This window comes from Ahaetulla prasina, chromosome 1 (genome assembly GCF_028640845.1).
Source record: "Ahaetulla prasina isolate Xishuangbanna chromosome 1, ASM2864084v1, whole genome shotgun sequence".
NCBI classification, from domain to species: domain Eukaryota; kingdom Metazoa; phylum Chordata; class Lepidosauria; order Squamata; family Colubridae; genus Ahaetulla; species Ahaetulla prasina.
This window is the reverse complement of record NC_080539.1, coordinates 54699084-54713729: the sequence shown is the minus strand read 5'-3', so window position 1 is coordinate 54713729 and position 14646 is coordinate 54699084. Positions and strand designations below refer to the sequence as shown.

The 14646-nt window shown below is 34.8% G+C and overlaps 1 protein-coding gene across 8 annotated transcripts in view; it reads left to right on the top strand.

The window, feature by feature from the left end:
* The window catches only part of UBR2 (ubiquitin protein ligase E3 component n-recognin 2), a 73900-nt gene that overhangs the window by 40483 nt on the left and 18771 nt on the right, over positions 1-14646 (top strand). For all 8 annotated transcript variants that reach the window (XM_058165265.1, XM_058165266.1, XM_058165263.1 and 5 more), the window contains 12 exons: positions 1000-1181; positions 2953-3152; positions 3540-3633; positions 4609-4770; positions 6165-6262; positions 6505-6583; positions 9360-9508; positions 9606-9661; positions 10230-10326; positions 11754-11821; positions 12114-12249; positions 13041-13128. In XM_058165265.1, coding sequence (XP_058021248.1) covers positions 1000-1181; positions 2953-3152; positions 3540-3633; positions 4609-4770; positions 6165-6262; positions 6505-6583; positions 9360-9508; positions 9606-9661; positions 10230-10326; positions 11754-11821; positions 12114-12249; positions 13041-13128 — 1409 coding nt within the window. The remainder of the gene's footprint in view (positions 1-999; positions 1182-2952; positions 3153-3539; positions 3634-4608; positions 4771-6164; positions 6263-6504; positions 6584-9359; positions 9509-9605; positions 9662-10229; positions 10327-11753; positions 11822-12113; positions 12250-13040; positions 13129-14646) is intronic.

Here is a 14646-nt window from a genome sequence, read left to right as displayed (position 1 = left end):
AAAATGAAAGAAAAAAATTTCCTGTCAATTTCAAGTGTTTACTAGGTTTTATAATTGCTTGGATGAGAGTGAACAAGCTGAAATTTAATTCCAGATAGTGTAGAATACAATTATCCAAGTTGAGGATAAGTATACAATTGTTGTGAACAGGTTGGCTTCCTCTGAAGAAATAAATCCTTGTCAGGGAGTTTATTTTCAAATTGTATGGTAGTAGCTGCAAAGAGCACACTTGCACAATTGCATTTAGCAAATATTCCTGAGCTGAATAAATCTGGCAACAGTAATCCATAACTTGCTACCATTGTAATTAGCTTATTTCAGTGTGCTCTACATGGAGCAACCCTCAAAGGTTCTCAGGAATTTATAAAATGTGACCACTAGACCATTATCTTCTGCAAATTTTTGTGATCACATTGTACTAATACTGGAAGACAAGAATTGGATGCTATTTGTTCCTTGCTTAGTAGAAATAGTATATTTAAAAACCTTGTCTAACTATGGGTTTGACTCTTGTTATGAGCTAACTTGAAAATTGAGATCTGCAAAAGAAGCCTTATTTACAGGAGCCAATGGTTGGGCGTCTGATAAAGGGCCTTCTATTGGGTCATTCCCATCTTGTGGAACATACACCCTTTGAAATTGTGATTAGTCTCACTTTCTCTGCTTTCAGAAAAGGTGTCAATAGATAATCCTTTGGATTGTTTAATATTATCATTGTACATTATTTGAAATGTTAAAAAATATAATGCATCCATAAAATTGTTTTATAGAGAAACATGCTATAGCTTTCGTTAATAAAAAGAATTTAAGAAAGATTTCCTTTAATAAGTGACAGCATTCTTAAACAGGAGAAAAGTTGCAAATATTAGTGTGTAAGAACGTTTGACTCATTTTGACTAATACTAATCTAACATGTGCATTAAATACATAAATTACACATTTATTTGCAAAGACTTACATTATTAATTGTATACCATTGCTGACATATAAACTTAATAGAGCTCACGAGATAAAGAAAAGGCTGAGAGGAAACGAAAAGCAGAGATTGCTAGATTGCGAAGGGAGAAGATCATGGCACAGATGTCTGAGATGCAGCGGCATTTCATTGATGAGAACAAAGAACTCTTCCAGCAAACTATAGATGAACTTGAAACTTCTACCTCCAGAGTGCATGATCACAGGTAAGATCAAAGTGTCAATAAGCTTGTCAACCTTTAGAACAATTAATCAATGGAACAACTTGCCTCCAGAAGTTGTGAATGCTCCAACACTGGGAGTTTTTAAGAAGAGATTAAAATGGTATAGGGTTTCCTGCCTGAGCAGGGGGTTGGACTTGAAGAACTCCAAAGTCTCCTCCAATTCAGTTATTCTACTACTGTGTTCTAACCTAAATGTTACTTAATTTTTAAACATGAAAACTTCATTTTATTGTTTTGCAGTAGCATTTCCATCAGTGTTCATATTTCTAATTTCCTGACCATTCAACTTATGTCTGCTTGTGTCTTGACAAAATTGTTCCAATTCAATTGTATATGTTACTCACAGACAGGGGAATGCAGTTTTGAACAGTTCTTTCTCATTAGGAGACTCACTCTGTTTTGAGTATTAGAATAAATTGAAAGGTTTGATACAAATTAAGTAATAAATTTACTGCCTCCTCCAACCAAGCACCCAGTACAGCATAGAAATGCAGCAGAGAAAGAAGAGAATTGGCACTTGGTTTCTTCCCACTCACCCCATCTTTTCTCTTGCTGTTAAAAGGCGCATCCCACAAGCAAAACTCCACCTGTATGGTTAAAAGAAAAAGTTTCAGTTTTAGTAATCATTCATTCATTATAACAGTGATACGTATTTCTGCTGCAATTAGTAAGGTAGGCAGAGAGAACTTTTGCTTGGCATTTAATTGACAGCAGTTTGAACTGAATTCTAAAATGCCTGTTTCTATTTATTTCCATCTTTTCTTTTTAAAAAAGTTAATATACTGTTTCTAGTTTGTACTTTAAAAACCAGTTGATATTATAATAATCTAAACTTAATCAAGACATAAGCAGTAGACTTTTGTGGAAGGTCTTCAGAGACTGAAGTACCATCTTGTATGTACCTGTTGCTGGTTGCTTCTGTAGGTATTAATGAGGATCATTTACAAAAGATTCATTTTATTTTATTTTATTGTTATATCAGCATATTGTTATGGATTGTTGGTTATTGGTTATTTCAATATTATGTATTTCATAATATTTCATGGATGATTTATATTTTATCTCAAGCTTTATATGTTCATATAATTATTATTACATATAATTCATGTAATTCCATAGAAGTTTTAGTTGCTTTTTGAAATTTGCCACGAGTGTGTGGATATGGCATCTTACAAATAAATAAGCAACATTATGCTTTGCAATAGGTTGGGGTAAATTATGTATCTCTCACTGTAGGGAAGAACAATGGCAGTACTCAAGATTTACAATTTCCGTTGCTCTAGCCTGAAATGTCTGAAATGTAATTTCAGTACATCCAGTCTTGTTTCTGTACTGGTGATGGATACAATGGATTACATGTAAAGCCTTTGCTCTTGCTGATAATTTTAGCAGTCAGAATAATTTTATCACATTTTACTAAATGTATATGTTTTTATTTCATAGAATTTTGGTAAATAATTATACTTAATAGCTTTCTTCAGCTTCCAGAGGGTTCCAAAATAGTATTCTACTAATAGCTCAATGGAGAATTCAATCTAAATAACTTTCCATACTCTGAAAATAGTTTTCAAATTGTTACAAGAACTTTAGTACACTTAATTGCTTCATATATGTTGGCTTTATTAAGGAACACTGTAGAACATTTCTGGAGAGGAAAATACAGCGATTATTTAGATAAAAATATTTGCATTCAGTTATACATTGCTTCAGTAAATATTCCAACTAAATACTTACTAATATCATTTCATTCTAGTCCTTCAGTTTCAGATACCAGGCTTATTGCCTTGGGTCCTGAGCAGACTAAAGTGTGTGAACAAAGACAGATAGTTACTTGTATCTTGTGCCAAGAAGAACAGGAGGTCAAGATGGATAATAGAGCAATGGTGCTGGCAGCATTTGTTCAGAGATCAACAGTCTTGTCCAAAAATAGGAATAAAGTGATTTCAGATCCTGGTGAGTAGTTTATATACCATTTTGAAGGACCATATAATAATAATATTCAAATGCACAATATTCTGTTTTGAATTATACAGGAAGCTTTTATTCATTATATTATAAAAGCGTTTCTCAAATTTGGCAGTTTAAGATGTGTGGACAGCATGTTGGTTGGGGAATTCTGAGAGTTGAAGTCCACTCATCTTAAAGTTACAAATGATGAGAAACTCTGCTACAAAATAATAATTAAGTCAGCCCATTCACAAGTATCCTAATGCTAGCTTAGTGTACTGGCCTTAGGATGTAAACAATTACATGGTTTGCAAAACTTTTCAATTTTGTGGATGTATAACGAATGTGAATAATCTGTCTGTGACTATTATCTCTGTTATTTTTCATATACAGAAAAATATGATCCATTATTTATGCATCCAGACCTGTCATGTGGAACACACACTGGTAGTTGTGGACATATTATGCATGCACATTGCTGGCAAAGGTAATTTTAAAAAAAATATTAACAGGTTTTGAGGATGCTATGTCAAAGCAGCTAAGATACATTTTTTTCCTACTATCTACTATGCTTGGCCAGTCATGTGATGCATTTTGGTGTATTATTGCCAAGAAAGTTGTTTTATTTTTGCTCAGGCTTTCTACTACATGTTTGAGGAAAATTAGCTCTCTTGGCTTCTCACAGTGCATTTGACCGATTTTTTTTTTTACACATTTGAGGTACAAGAATGCTACTGAGAAAGCAAATTTCTTTGCTGTATTATTCTGTTTAGGACTTACTGCTTAGGAGGACAATGTCATACCTACTCCATATGTATTTTCTTGCAAATAAAATTGCAGCTTGCTTCTTAAAATTAATGCTCCCTTTTCAAGTAGACATTCTCGTTTTGTCAAACCATGGAACAACAACAATGCTTTAGGTGTTGAATGAAATTTATTAGTGAGTGAGTATTTATGAAGAGAGCATATACATTGCATGGCAACAGAAGGAGAGCTGAGAAAATATCTACAGACCCCTCACATCCTGGACATAATCTGTTTCAACTCCTTCCCTTGGGTTGCCGCTATAGGGCACTATATGCCAAAATAAATAGATACAGGGACAGTTTTTTCCCCTCATGCCAATCCATAACTCTGCTGAACACCTTAATTGCCATAATACTACCTTCTGTCTAAGTATATTTACCCATGTGGTATGGCTGTAGTATTATTATTATCTTTCTCATCTTCTCTACTACCTCCTCTTATTAGTATCGTTATTATGATTATTATTACTCTTTTGTGTTGCAAATACACCGAGAGCTTGTGCACTGGAGACAAATTCCTTGTGGGTCTAATCACGTTTGGCAAAAAAAAATAAAAATCTAATTCTAATAAGTATTCTTGTTAGATTACTTATTACTTATTACTTGTTAGATACTAGTATTATAATATTATGCTTAAGTTATGTTGCTTTCTAAAGGTATTTTGATGCTGTGCAAGCAAAAGAACAAAGACGACAACAAAGATTACGAGTGCATACAAGTTACGATGTAGAAAATGGTGAATTCCTTTGTCCTCTCTGTGAATGCTTAAGCAATACCGTCATTCCTCTTCTTCCTCCTCCAAGGACTTTGTTTAGCAGGTTAGTAATTCCATGAAATACCTTGTTAATTAATAATTATTTACATACAGGGAATCCTTGATTTACAATCAGGCACTTAGCAACCATTCAAAGTTACAATGGGCCCCCCAAATTATGCAAACTGGATTCGAAGTTCTGATGGACAGACATGGACACACACACACACACATTCACACACACGGCTATGTGATTGCATTTTGGGTGCTGTGCATCCAGCCCGTATTTATGGTTGGTTGTAGCATCCTGCAGTTGCGCAACCATGATTTGTGATGTTTTTTTGCTGGAAACTGGCATCTGCTTCTAGTTTCCAGCAAAAGACAATGGGTTTACTTAATGACCTTCACGTTTGCTTAATGACCACTGCAAAAAAGTCATAAAATCACGTGCAGACATTTGATGACCTGCTTAATGACTTACAGCTGTAATTTTAGGCCCAATTACAGTCGTAAGTTGAGGACTATTTGTATATAGGGCCGGTTTAGCTCTGCCTGGTAAGGCCTGTTATTAAGAACACAAAGCCTGCAATTACTGCAGGTTCGAGCCCGGCCCAAGGTTGACTCAGCCTTCCATCCTTTATAAGGTAGGTAAAATGAGGACCCAGATTGTTGGGGGGGCAATAAGTTGACTTTGTAAATATATACAAATAGAATGAGACTATTGCCCTATACATTGTAAGCCGCCCTGAGTCTTCGGAGAAGGGCGGGGTATAAATGTAAACAAACAAAAAAAAAATATGATAGATGCGAATGGTAGAGTGCTTCTGTTTGGCAAGACTTTGTTTATACATGTGGAAACAGTAAGGAAAAATCAATGGGGAAGCTGACAGGGAAGGTCACAAGTCGCTGGGGTTAGTCTCCCCTAACTGCATGCCCAGTCCCAGCCACTTTGCAGTTGTACCACTCAACCACTCATAACTCTCTCTGTGTATCTTTCCTGACCCTTGCCAGGCCTCCCTGGCACACTCATATGCACCTTCCCTGACCTGGGCCATGCCTCTTGCACACAGTCTCATTCTCATCCTGCACCCATCCCGACTTGTGCTGCGCCTTTCATGCATTGTCACAAATCTTCCTGTCTCATGCCAACCATTCCCTGCCTCCCCGCACAATCCCTCTTTCACACCTCTTACCTGATAACAGCCACTTACCTGATTTTGGTTGTTGGAAGCTACCTGGAAGTTTCCTCACCTAATTGCTATGGGATTTAGTGAACAGCAGCAATGGGACTGCAGAGGTTGCTGTTGCTAAGTGATGCATTTGCATTTTAGACCCCATCACTTACCAATGGAAATTCCATTCCCAATTGCTATTGAAAGTCAAGATTACTTAAAAAAAGTGCTTGTAAGTAATGTTTTAATATTTAAGCAATATTTTACATTTGTTCATTTTTGATAGATTAGACTTTGCAAAAGAACAAAATCTAGTTCAGTGGATAAGAAGAACATCTCAGCAAATCAAAGCATTGCTTATGCTTCAAGATCAGGATCGTGCCAGTAAGTGTAAATTTTTAATTTATACTGTATGTATTTCTTGAAAGATGCTGAATACAGTAATGTCTTTTTGTTTTGTTTTTTCTTTTTTTCTTTTGGGGGAGGCATTTTTTCTTAGTATTAATACTGAGATTGTTCTGATCTTCAAGACTGAATTAAACTACTACCTCATCCTATCTAAAGAACTCAGGCATTATGAATAGTAATGATAATTTATTGTTAAAATAATATATTGTTATTTTTAGATAATCTTCCTTGTAATAACTCAGAAAAAATGGATGAAGCACATCTACCTGAAGGATTTAGGCCAGAGGTTCAACCAAAGTACGTATTGGTTGCATTGACTATCGATTACTAATGTATACAATATAAGTAGAAAAATTTATGACATTAGCTTTTCAGGTAATACTATACATATTTGCATTTATATTTATCCATGTAGTATTCATCTTATGGAGACAGACATACTGAGGATACTTGGCTCCCTTCCTTTCATTCTGGGATAAAGAGTTGTGTCAGAATCAACCTACTTGTATTTATGCTGTTTAGAAGTCTGATACTTTACTTAGGATTTGCTTTATTGTTACAGTATGATTCAGTGGCTAGTTTGAATATTCAAAATCTAACCACAGAATGTGTAGGCTACAGCATTCAGGGGTAATTAGAACATTCTTTTTTTTATGAAAAAAAGTTTTCTGTTTTATTTCTCATAGACATATTGTAAATGTATATAGTCTCTTTTCCATTGTTAATCATACATATATTCTTTACATTTTCATATTAATTTATTCTTTATCCTAAGAAAAAATTTAAGTATATAAATATCTTCGGGGTTGCTCTTCTCCCTTTCTTCTCCCTTGTTTTACAACAATCCGTCTCCCTTTCCCTTCCCTCCCTTCTTCTATCCTTTTCTACTTTCTCCTTTCTTCCTCTGCTTCCTCTTCCCTACTTCCCCCTCCTTTCCCCTACTCCTCCCTTCTTTCCCCCTTTCTAACCTTCTCTCCTACTCCTTTTTTTCCTCCCTTTTTTCCTCTCCTTTTCCCTTTCTTCTGTTCCTCTCTCTCTTTCTCCCTCCTATCTTACCCTCTACTCCTCTTTCCATTCTCTCTCCATTGTTGTATTCATTTTCAATTCAAAATTTTCCCTATTGGTATCCGAGCAACCCCAATTTTCTATTAATATATACTTTCTTTTCAATTTCTTTTCTATTTTACCAATTTCACGTATATCATCATAGTTGTACATTTATGTAATAACATTTTTTTCCTTCCCCCCCCTTCCCCACTTTCCATTTACACAGGTGTCATCTGGGTTTCTATTCCTTTTTTGTCTTCTCTCTCATTTAGTTTTACACTGTCTAGTTTATTAATCTATCATCTTTTATTCATATTTCTTTTCTAACCATACATAAAATCATCCCCATGTCTTGAAATACACAGATTCCTCTTTGTCTTTTATTCTTAATGTTAGTCTATTCATTTCTGTATATTCTAAAATCTTCATTACTTCACCTTCTGATGGGATTTTTTCTGCCTTCCAATTTTGTGCAAATACAATTCTTGCCACTGTTATTATGCATATAATTAAATATGTATCTTCTTTACTATACCTCTCCAGTAAAATACCCAATAAAAAAAGTCTCTGGTTTTAATTCTATATGCTGGTGTATCATTTCCTCTAACCATGCCTGTATTCTGACCCAATAATCTTTTGCTTCCGTACATGACCACCACATATGATAATATGATCCCGGCAATTGCAAACATTTCCAACATTTAGCTGATTTATCTTTAAACATTTTTGCTAACCTTTCTGATGACATAAGTAATCTATAAAACATTTTATATATGTTTTCTTTATATGCAGTTGCCATTGTTAATTTATAATTCCTTTCCCATAGTTGTTGCTATTTCTCTAATTTTATTGTATAACCACAGTTTTTTGCCCATGTTATCATTGTCTCTTTTCTGTCTTCATCTTCTAATCTAATTTGCAATACGTAATTATACAATTTCGTAATCATTTTTTCATCTGTTCCTGTCAATATCTCATCCAGTTCTGATTTTCCCAAATTGAAACCATACCATCTCAAGTCATATCTTGATTGTATTTGCAGTCGCATATACCGATCTGTCTCAATCCCTTGTTTTTCTAGTTCTTGTTTCTGTTTTAGTTCTCCCTTCTCTGTTAAGATGTCCTTATATCTCACAATATATTCCATATTAATCATATGTGGGTGTGTCAATGCTTCTATTATTGAAAGCCACATTGGTATTTTCATATAATGTTTTTCTTTCATTCTCTCCCATACTCCCATTTGCTCTCAATGTTGGGAAACCCCATCACAATAGATTTGTAAGCCAGAAAGCATTTTAGAATAAATGTATATTCATAAGCTGCTATAAAAGTATTTTTGATTATATTGCTATTTAAAACATAACCAAGATTACTTGAAATAATGACATGAAATTAGTTCTTGCATATCTGTAAATACGTCACCAAATCAGTAGAATATTTATTCCCCTTTTTGAATGTTAAAAGCCATGATATATAATTGGGAGTGTCAATGGAAACATTACCATGGATGGGATCAATGAAATAAGAGACTAATTAATGTTAAACATTTCTTCATTTAGTCACTGACAGTTGCCACTAGATCAGATTCAGCTGTTGGTGACTCTATGGACAAATATTTGTTATGTTGGCCTGTGATTGTCTCTTCTGTCTCTTTGATTTCATCCATGCACCTTATTCTTTGCCTTCCCTTTCTTTTACTTCCTTCTCAATCTTGCTTGTCTGAGACAGGATGAGCTGCCATGACACGGGTATAATCAGTTTTTCTAAACTATCATCCATTCCCATCATATGCTCAACATCAACATACGTTAAATTTTGCTTGCTGATCATTGTCATTCAATCTTATTTGGTCCAGGACTAATTCATTGGTTGTTCCTGCAATATTCTCAGTAACAAAGGGTGTGTCAACTCATCCCAGTGAAAATTTTATTCCTTGCCATTTTGGGAAAGCAAATGAAGTTTAGCTTCTAAATATCATGTCAAAATTGTTGTAGGTAATGGTGTCTATTTTCAATTAATTAAGGAATCCATATTCTGAAAGCATCAAAGAAATGCTGAAAACATTTGGTACTGCAACATATAAAGTTGGTCTGAAAGTTCATCCCAATGAAGAAGATCCACGTGTACCTATAATGTGCTGGGGCAGTTGTGCATTTACAATCCAAGCAATAGGTAATATTTATTCATTAAAATGTTGGAAATCACTGGAGGGTGATCAAGTTTAGATTCTGTGTTCCTCTCATTTAATTATGGTTTTTATATTCTGCAGAACAAATTTTAGCTGATGAAGAAAAGCCATTATTTGGTCAATTATCTTGCAGACAGGTAAGAGTAACAACTTAGCCTAAATTATTGAGGGATAGGGATACAGTATGTGGTGAGGTTATAACACTTATGATTCTTCTGTAATGTTAGAAAATAGCATTTTATAACATAAACAGTAAGTTGTGAGGAACACTGTGGCATTGTTTCCTCATATCAAAGGCCCTGTATATTAATTACTCTAGAATTTCAATATGGCCAATAATAATAAATTTATGTATACATGCATGCATCAATCTATCCATCCATCCTTCCCTTATTATTTTACAAATAACTCAAGGTAGTGAACTTATCCAGCACACCTTTCTCCTCCTATTTTCCCCACAAAAACAACTGTCTGAGATGGATTGGGTAAGAGCATGACTGTCTGAGGTCACCCTACCTGGTCTCATGGCTAAGGCAGGACTAGAACTCAGTTTCCTGATATCTAGCCTGGTGCCTTCTTGTTCTTTTAATTATTAATTAATTAAGTTACTAATTATTAACAATCCACAAATTTTAATTTTCATTATAACAATGTGAAGGAATGAATTTGGCTATTTGTGTATCATTGTTATTATGTTCTATTTAGGATGACTGTCTTACTTCATTAACACGATTTGCGGCTGCACAGTGGACAGTTTCTTCACTATTAGCAGTACAGGGTCACTTTTGTATGCTTTTACCATGTAAGTTCAATGTTATGATGATTTATTTAATTTCAGTTATAAAGACAGACTTTGAGTACATGAAATAGCTTGAGTACTGTTAAATATTATATGAGACATCAACTGATACCATGTTTCCCCAAAAATATGACCTATCCTGAAAACAAGCCCTAGCCTGATTTTCACATCTATATACGTCCTACCCCAAAAATAAGCCCTAGTTAAGCACAGCACACCGTCTGGTTATATGAGGTGGGGTGAGGTGCATGCATAAAAATCAAGCTAGGGTGAGGGCGTGGAGCTGCCCCATGCGCCCCGCACCCATTTATCTTAGGACTGCTGCAGCCAGGCTTCCTACGCCCCGACACCTGTCATGCCAGTGCTGTCGGCCACAGGAGGCCATGTGGCATGTTGCACAGTTGCTGCCGCTTGTGGCAGGAGGCTGCTTGTGGCCACAGAACAGTTGAACAGCAGCGCAACAGATATTTGGGTATGGGAGGCCTGGATGTGGTGGTCCTAAGGTAAGCGGGTAAGACATCCCTTGAAAATAAGATCTGGTGCTTATTTTGGAGCCCAAAAGACTGGGTCTTATTTTGGGGGTCTTTTGTATAGATTGTTTTTGACAAACATTTTGTGTGCATTAAGAGTACATTTCCATATGAGTTTTGTCATTTATCAACATGGAATGCAGCAAACAGGATATATATATCAGATTTAACAGAACTCTGGCAGTGGGTTATGCTCTATATAGAGTCTTCAATTTGGGGCAAAATGTGCTTTAAATAATGTGTTTTACTAAAATATAATTATGATTGTTGCTAATAAGAGTGATTCTGCTTGCCCTAGAAGAGAGGTGAGTTTTAAAAGTTATTCTTCCCAAAGCGTAACAAAAAACTTAAAATGTTGGTTTGCCCTATGTTCAGGTAATCCTCAACTTACAATGGAGCCCAAAATTACTTTTGCTAAGTGAGACAGTTTTAAGTGAATTTTACCCCATATGATTACTTTTCTTGCCACAGTTGTTAAGTGAATCACTGCAGTTTTTAAGTTAGTAACATGGTGGTTAAGTGGATCTGTCAGTAACCATCTTCTAGCATCTTCAGTAAAAGTTTTTCCTACCTTTGCTAGCTAACAGTTCTCACTGGAAGTGTCAGACTCCAAATCTGAGAATGAAAATAATGGATATAATTATTTTCTGTTTCTAAGTTGTGGGCTTTTATCCTATAAATTAGTAATTTTGTAACCCTGTTTTAAAAAATCTATCAAATATATTCTGAAGCTCATGAAATTTTAAAACCTAGATAAATGACCTAATCGGTTATTTGGCTTCTGTTGTTTTATAAGCACATTGAATGCTTCTGTACCAAATTCCTTGTGTGTCTAACCACACTTGGTCAAGTAAAGTAAAGTTAAAGTTATTAACTTTTTTTATTATTTTAAACATCCAGCACTGGTGCCTTATGAAAAAAGTGGAAATCTTCCATGCATTCTTGATATCGACATGTTTCATTTATTGGTAAGTGATTAAAAATCCTAATAGTACTGCTGCAGAAAATAGTACTAGCAAGATGTTTTGCTAAATATAAATTGGTTTAGCAAATTATTTTATTAAGCAGACAGCTCACAAAAATTTTTCAAGGTAGATCACCTTTTATATATGGTCCAGAACTTCTGGAGTATCAAATTTTCTTTTTTTGTAGTAGCCGTTCAAAACTGTTCCTATTAAGCTTAATGCTAAGGAGGTTTATCTTGCAAACACATACTTATTTTCCCCTTTTGTCACCTATCATTTTCTCCTTTATCTGCAGGTATGCTTGGTATTCTCTTTCCCTGCTGTACACTGTCAGGACTTTTCAGGAGTCAGTCTTGGTACAGGAGATATTCATATCTTCCACCTTGTCACTATGGCACATATTGTACAAATAATACTTACCTCATCCACAGGTAAAGCATACCGTCTAGGCTGTGCTGAATTTTGTGTAGGAAAATTAGGATTACAGTGACTTTAATGGGAAATGTACATGGAAGTCTGGCTTAGGTTTTATTTTAAGGCAACTGAATATTTTGAACAAAGAAAATACTTTGTTATATATCAATGCAATGATATATAGGTATATGAAAATTGAGGGCTGAGGTTTACTTTTCTTTTTATTTGCATGTTTTCATCCCATATATCTCTGTTGTAAAATATTTGCAATTGTTTACAAATGGAAATTGTTGCATAAATTATTTAAATTCTAAATTTAAATTTTTTGCAAAGTATAAATAATACAGTGTAATGTAGCTTTCTGTTTTCAAAGTATTTCAGCAAATGTACTTGAATCAAAAGTAAATGGCTTTTTGAGTGTTACTGGAGAAACCTATTGTCAATTTAATGGGCAAGGTAAACTATATAAGGAAAGCAATGGGAATAGGAATTGACAGAAGCTGTAATCATTGTGTATTGAAATCACACCATATGAAATAGGACAGATATAAATATATCAAGTTTCATTGATTGTGTAAATTCTACTGATAAAATTGGTTTAGAATAGGGGTAGGTAAGCTATTTGATTTTTGAATGTTCATTTCAACCTTTCTAAAAGTTTTCCAATGCTTTTCTGATATTTGAGGAGTTTAAACTGGAAACACTGTTCAAATTCAAAATAAAATGGTTTTGAGTTTAGTTAGAATAGTTCTATCAAAATAGAGCATTTTGTACAATGCTAGTTTACATTTTGTGTTTGCTTTTTCAGAAGAAAATGGTATGGACCAAGGAAACTCTACTGTTGAAGAAGCTGCTGTTCTTGCTTTGCATAAACATATTGGGCAGTGTGTGGGCAGGTAAAACTCATTGCTTGAGTCCTAGATTTTTCTATGTATTGTTTTCTTTCCCTTGTCTTATGATTCTCAGATTATTTTTAAAAATGCAAGCAGATTCTTACAGTTTAGCAGTGTTGCAGGTATTTTAGTTCTAGATTATTTGGACTTTTAAGACTGTTTGACCATATTTGATATTACTGGAAGGTAGTGTTGAATAACCATGCTGTAAATTTGGTTCTTATAGAACCAAATTTAGCTGACCAAATGGCTGATCTATTTTAGAGCAGTCAGTGTTTCCAAGTGTCTTTAAAAACTAGTTTAAGCATTTATGTGGTAGGAAAAAAATTTATCCAAATAAAAATGCTATTTTTTTATATTATAATGAATCAGCTGCCTACTGTTTTCAGTGTAACAATAACATTGCTCTGCTGTGGAACTATAAAAGGAGATTAGGAATTAGTACCTTTATTTCAAAACTAGTAAAATGGAAATGACTAGCGAGCCCAGAAGATTGTTATCTGATTGTTTAGATTCTCAATCTTTCCCATTGGCAATCATTTTTAATACAAGTTCTGTATGGAAAGAAGCTGGCAGAGAGAGAAATATTTCTTCTTATTTTGCCCCCTTTACATTGATGCCTGTGATTCTAAACTAATCAAATAAAGCAGAGAGACAAGATTATGCTGCCTGTGTATTTGTACTTAAAGTAGAATCACTAGCTCACATTCTAAGTATTCATATACAAATTATAAGAAACCTAGCCTACTTACCCATTTTATTTGGGAAAATAAATTTACCTATATAAATTTATTCTAGATTATGTTTTTACTACTCAGTTACCTAAATGGTTGAATATATGTTCAGCAGGTGGCTGTACCTAGCCAAATTTGACTGATCTCAAAAAAACAACAACTAATTAGGTTTGGACTTAGTATATCTATAAAAGAACACCAGCAAATTGAATCTTCCTCAGTTCCACAGCATTCAAGTGAGATATTTATGGGATAGAAAGCAGACTAGTTCTTTAGAAGATTAACTTTAGAAGATAACAAATGATTGTCTCCTTATCGTTGGAGGGATATGATGCACAATGTTTTGTCAAAAAATATGGGAATTGAATGTCCATATTTGATACGTATTAAGTTTTTTCATAGTTTATATGATGCTTTAACACAGGGATGTCAAACTCAATTTCATTGAGGGCCGCATCCGGGCTGTGGTTGATCTCGGGGGGCATGGCTGACTGGGTGGGTGTAGCCAACTGGGTGGGCATGGCCAGCTTGACGCCACTCCCCAAACTGCTGGCATGTTTCCTCTTCACACTTGGTAAACTAGGCCAAAGTCACACTGGCCTGATGTTTCCTCTTCGCATTGGATAGAGTGGGCTGAAGAGACACGAGCCGGTCTCTTACATTTTCCAGGATGGCCCCATGGGCCAGATCCCACCCGCAGGCCTTGTGTTTGACACAACTAGAGGGACAGCCATACTGTACTTAATACTTACAAACAGAGAAGTGATTGAGGGAGTTGAAACTTCAG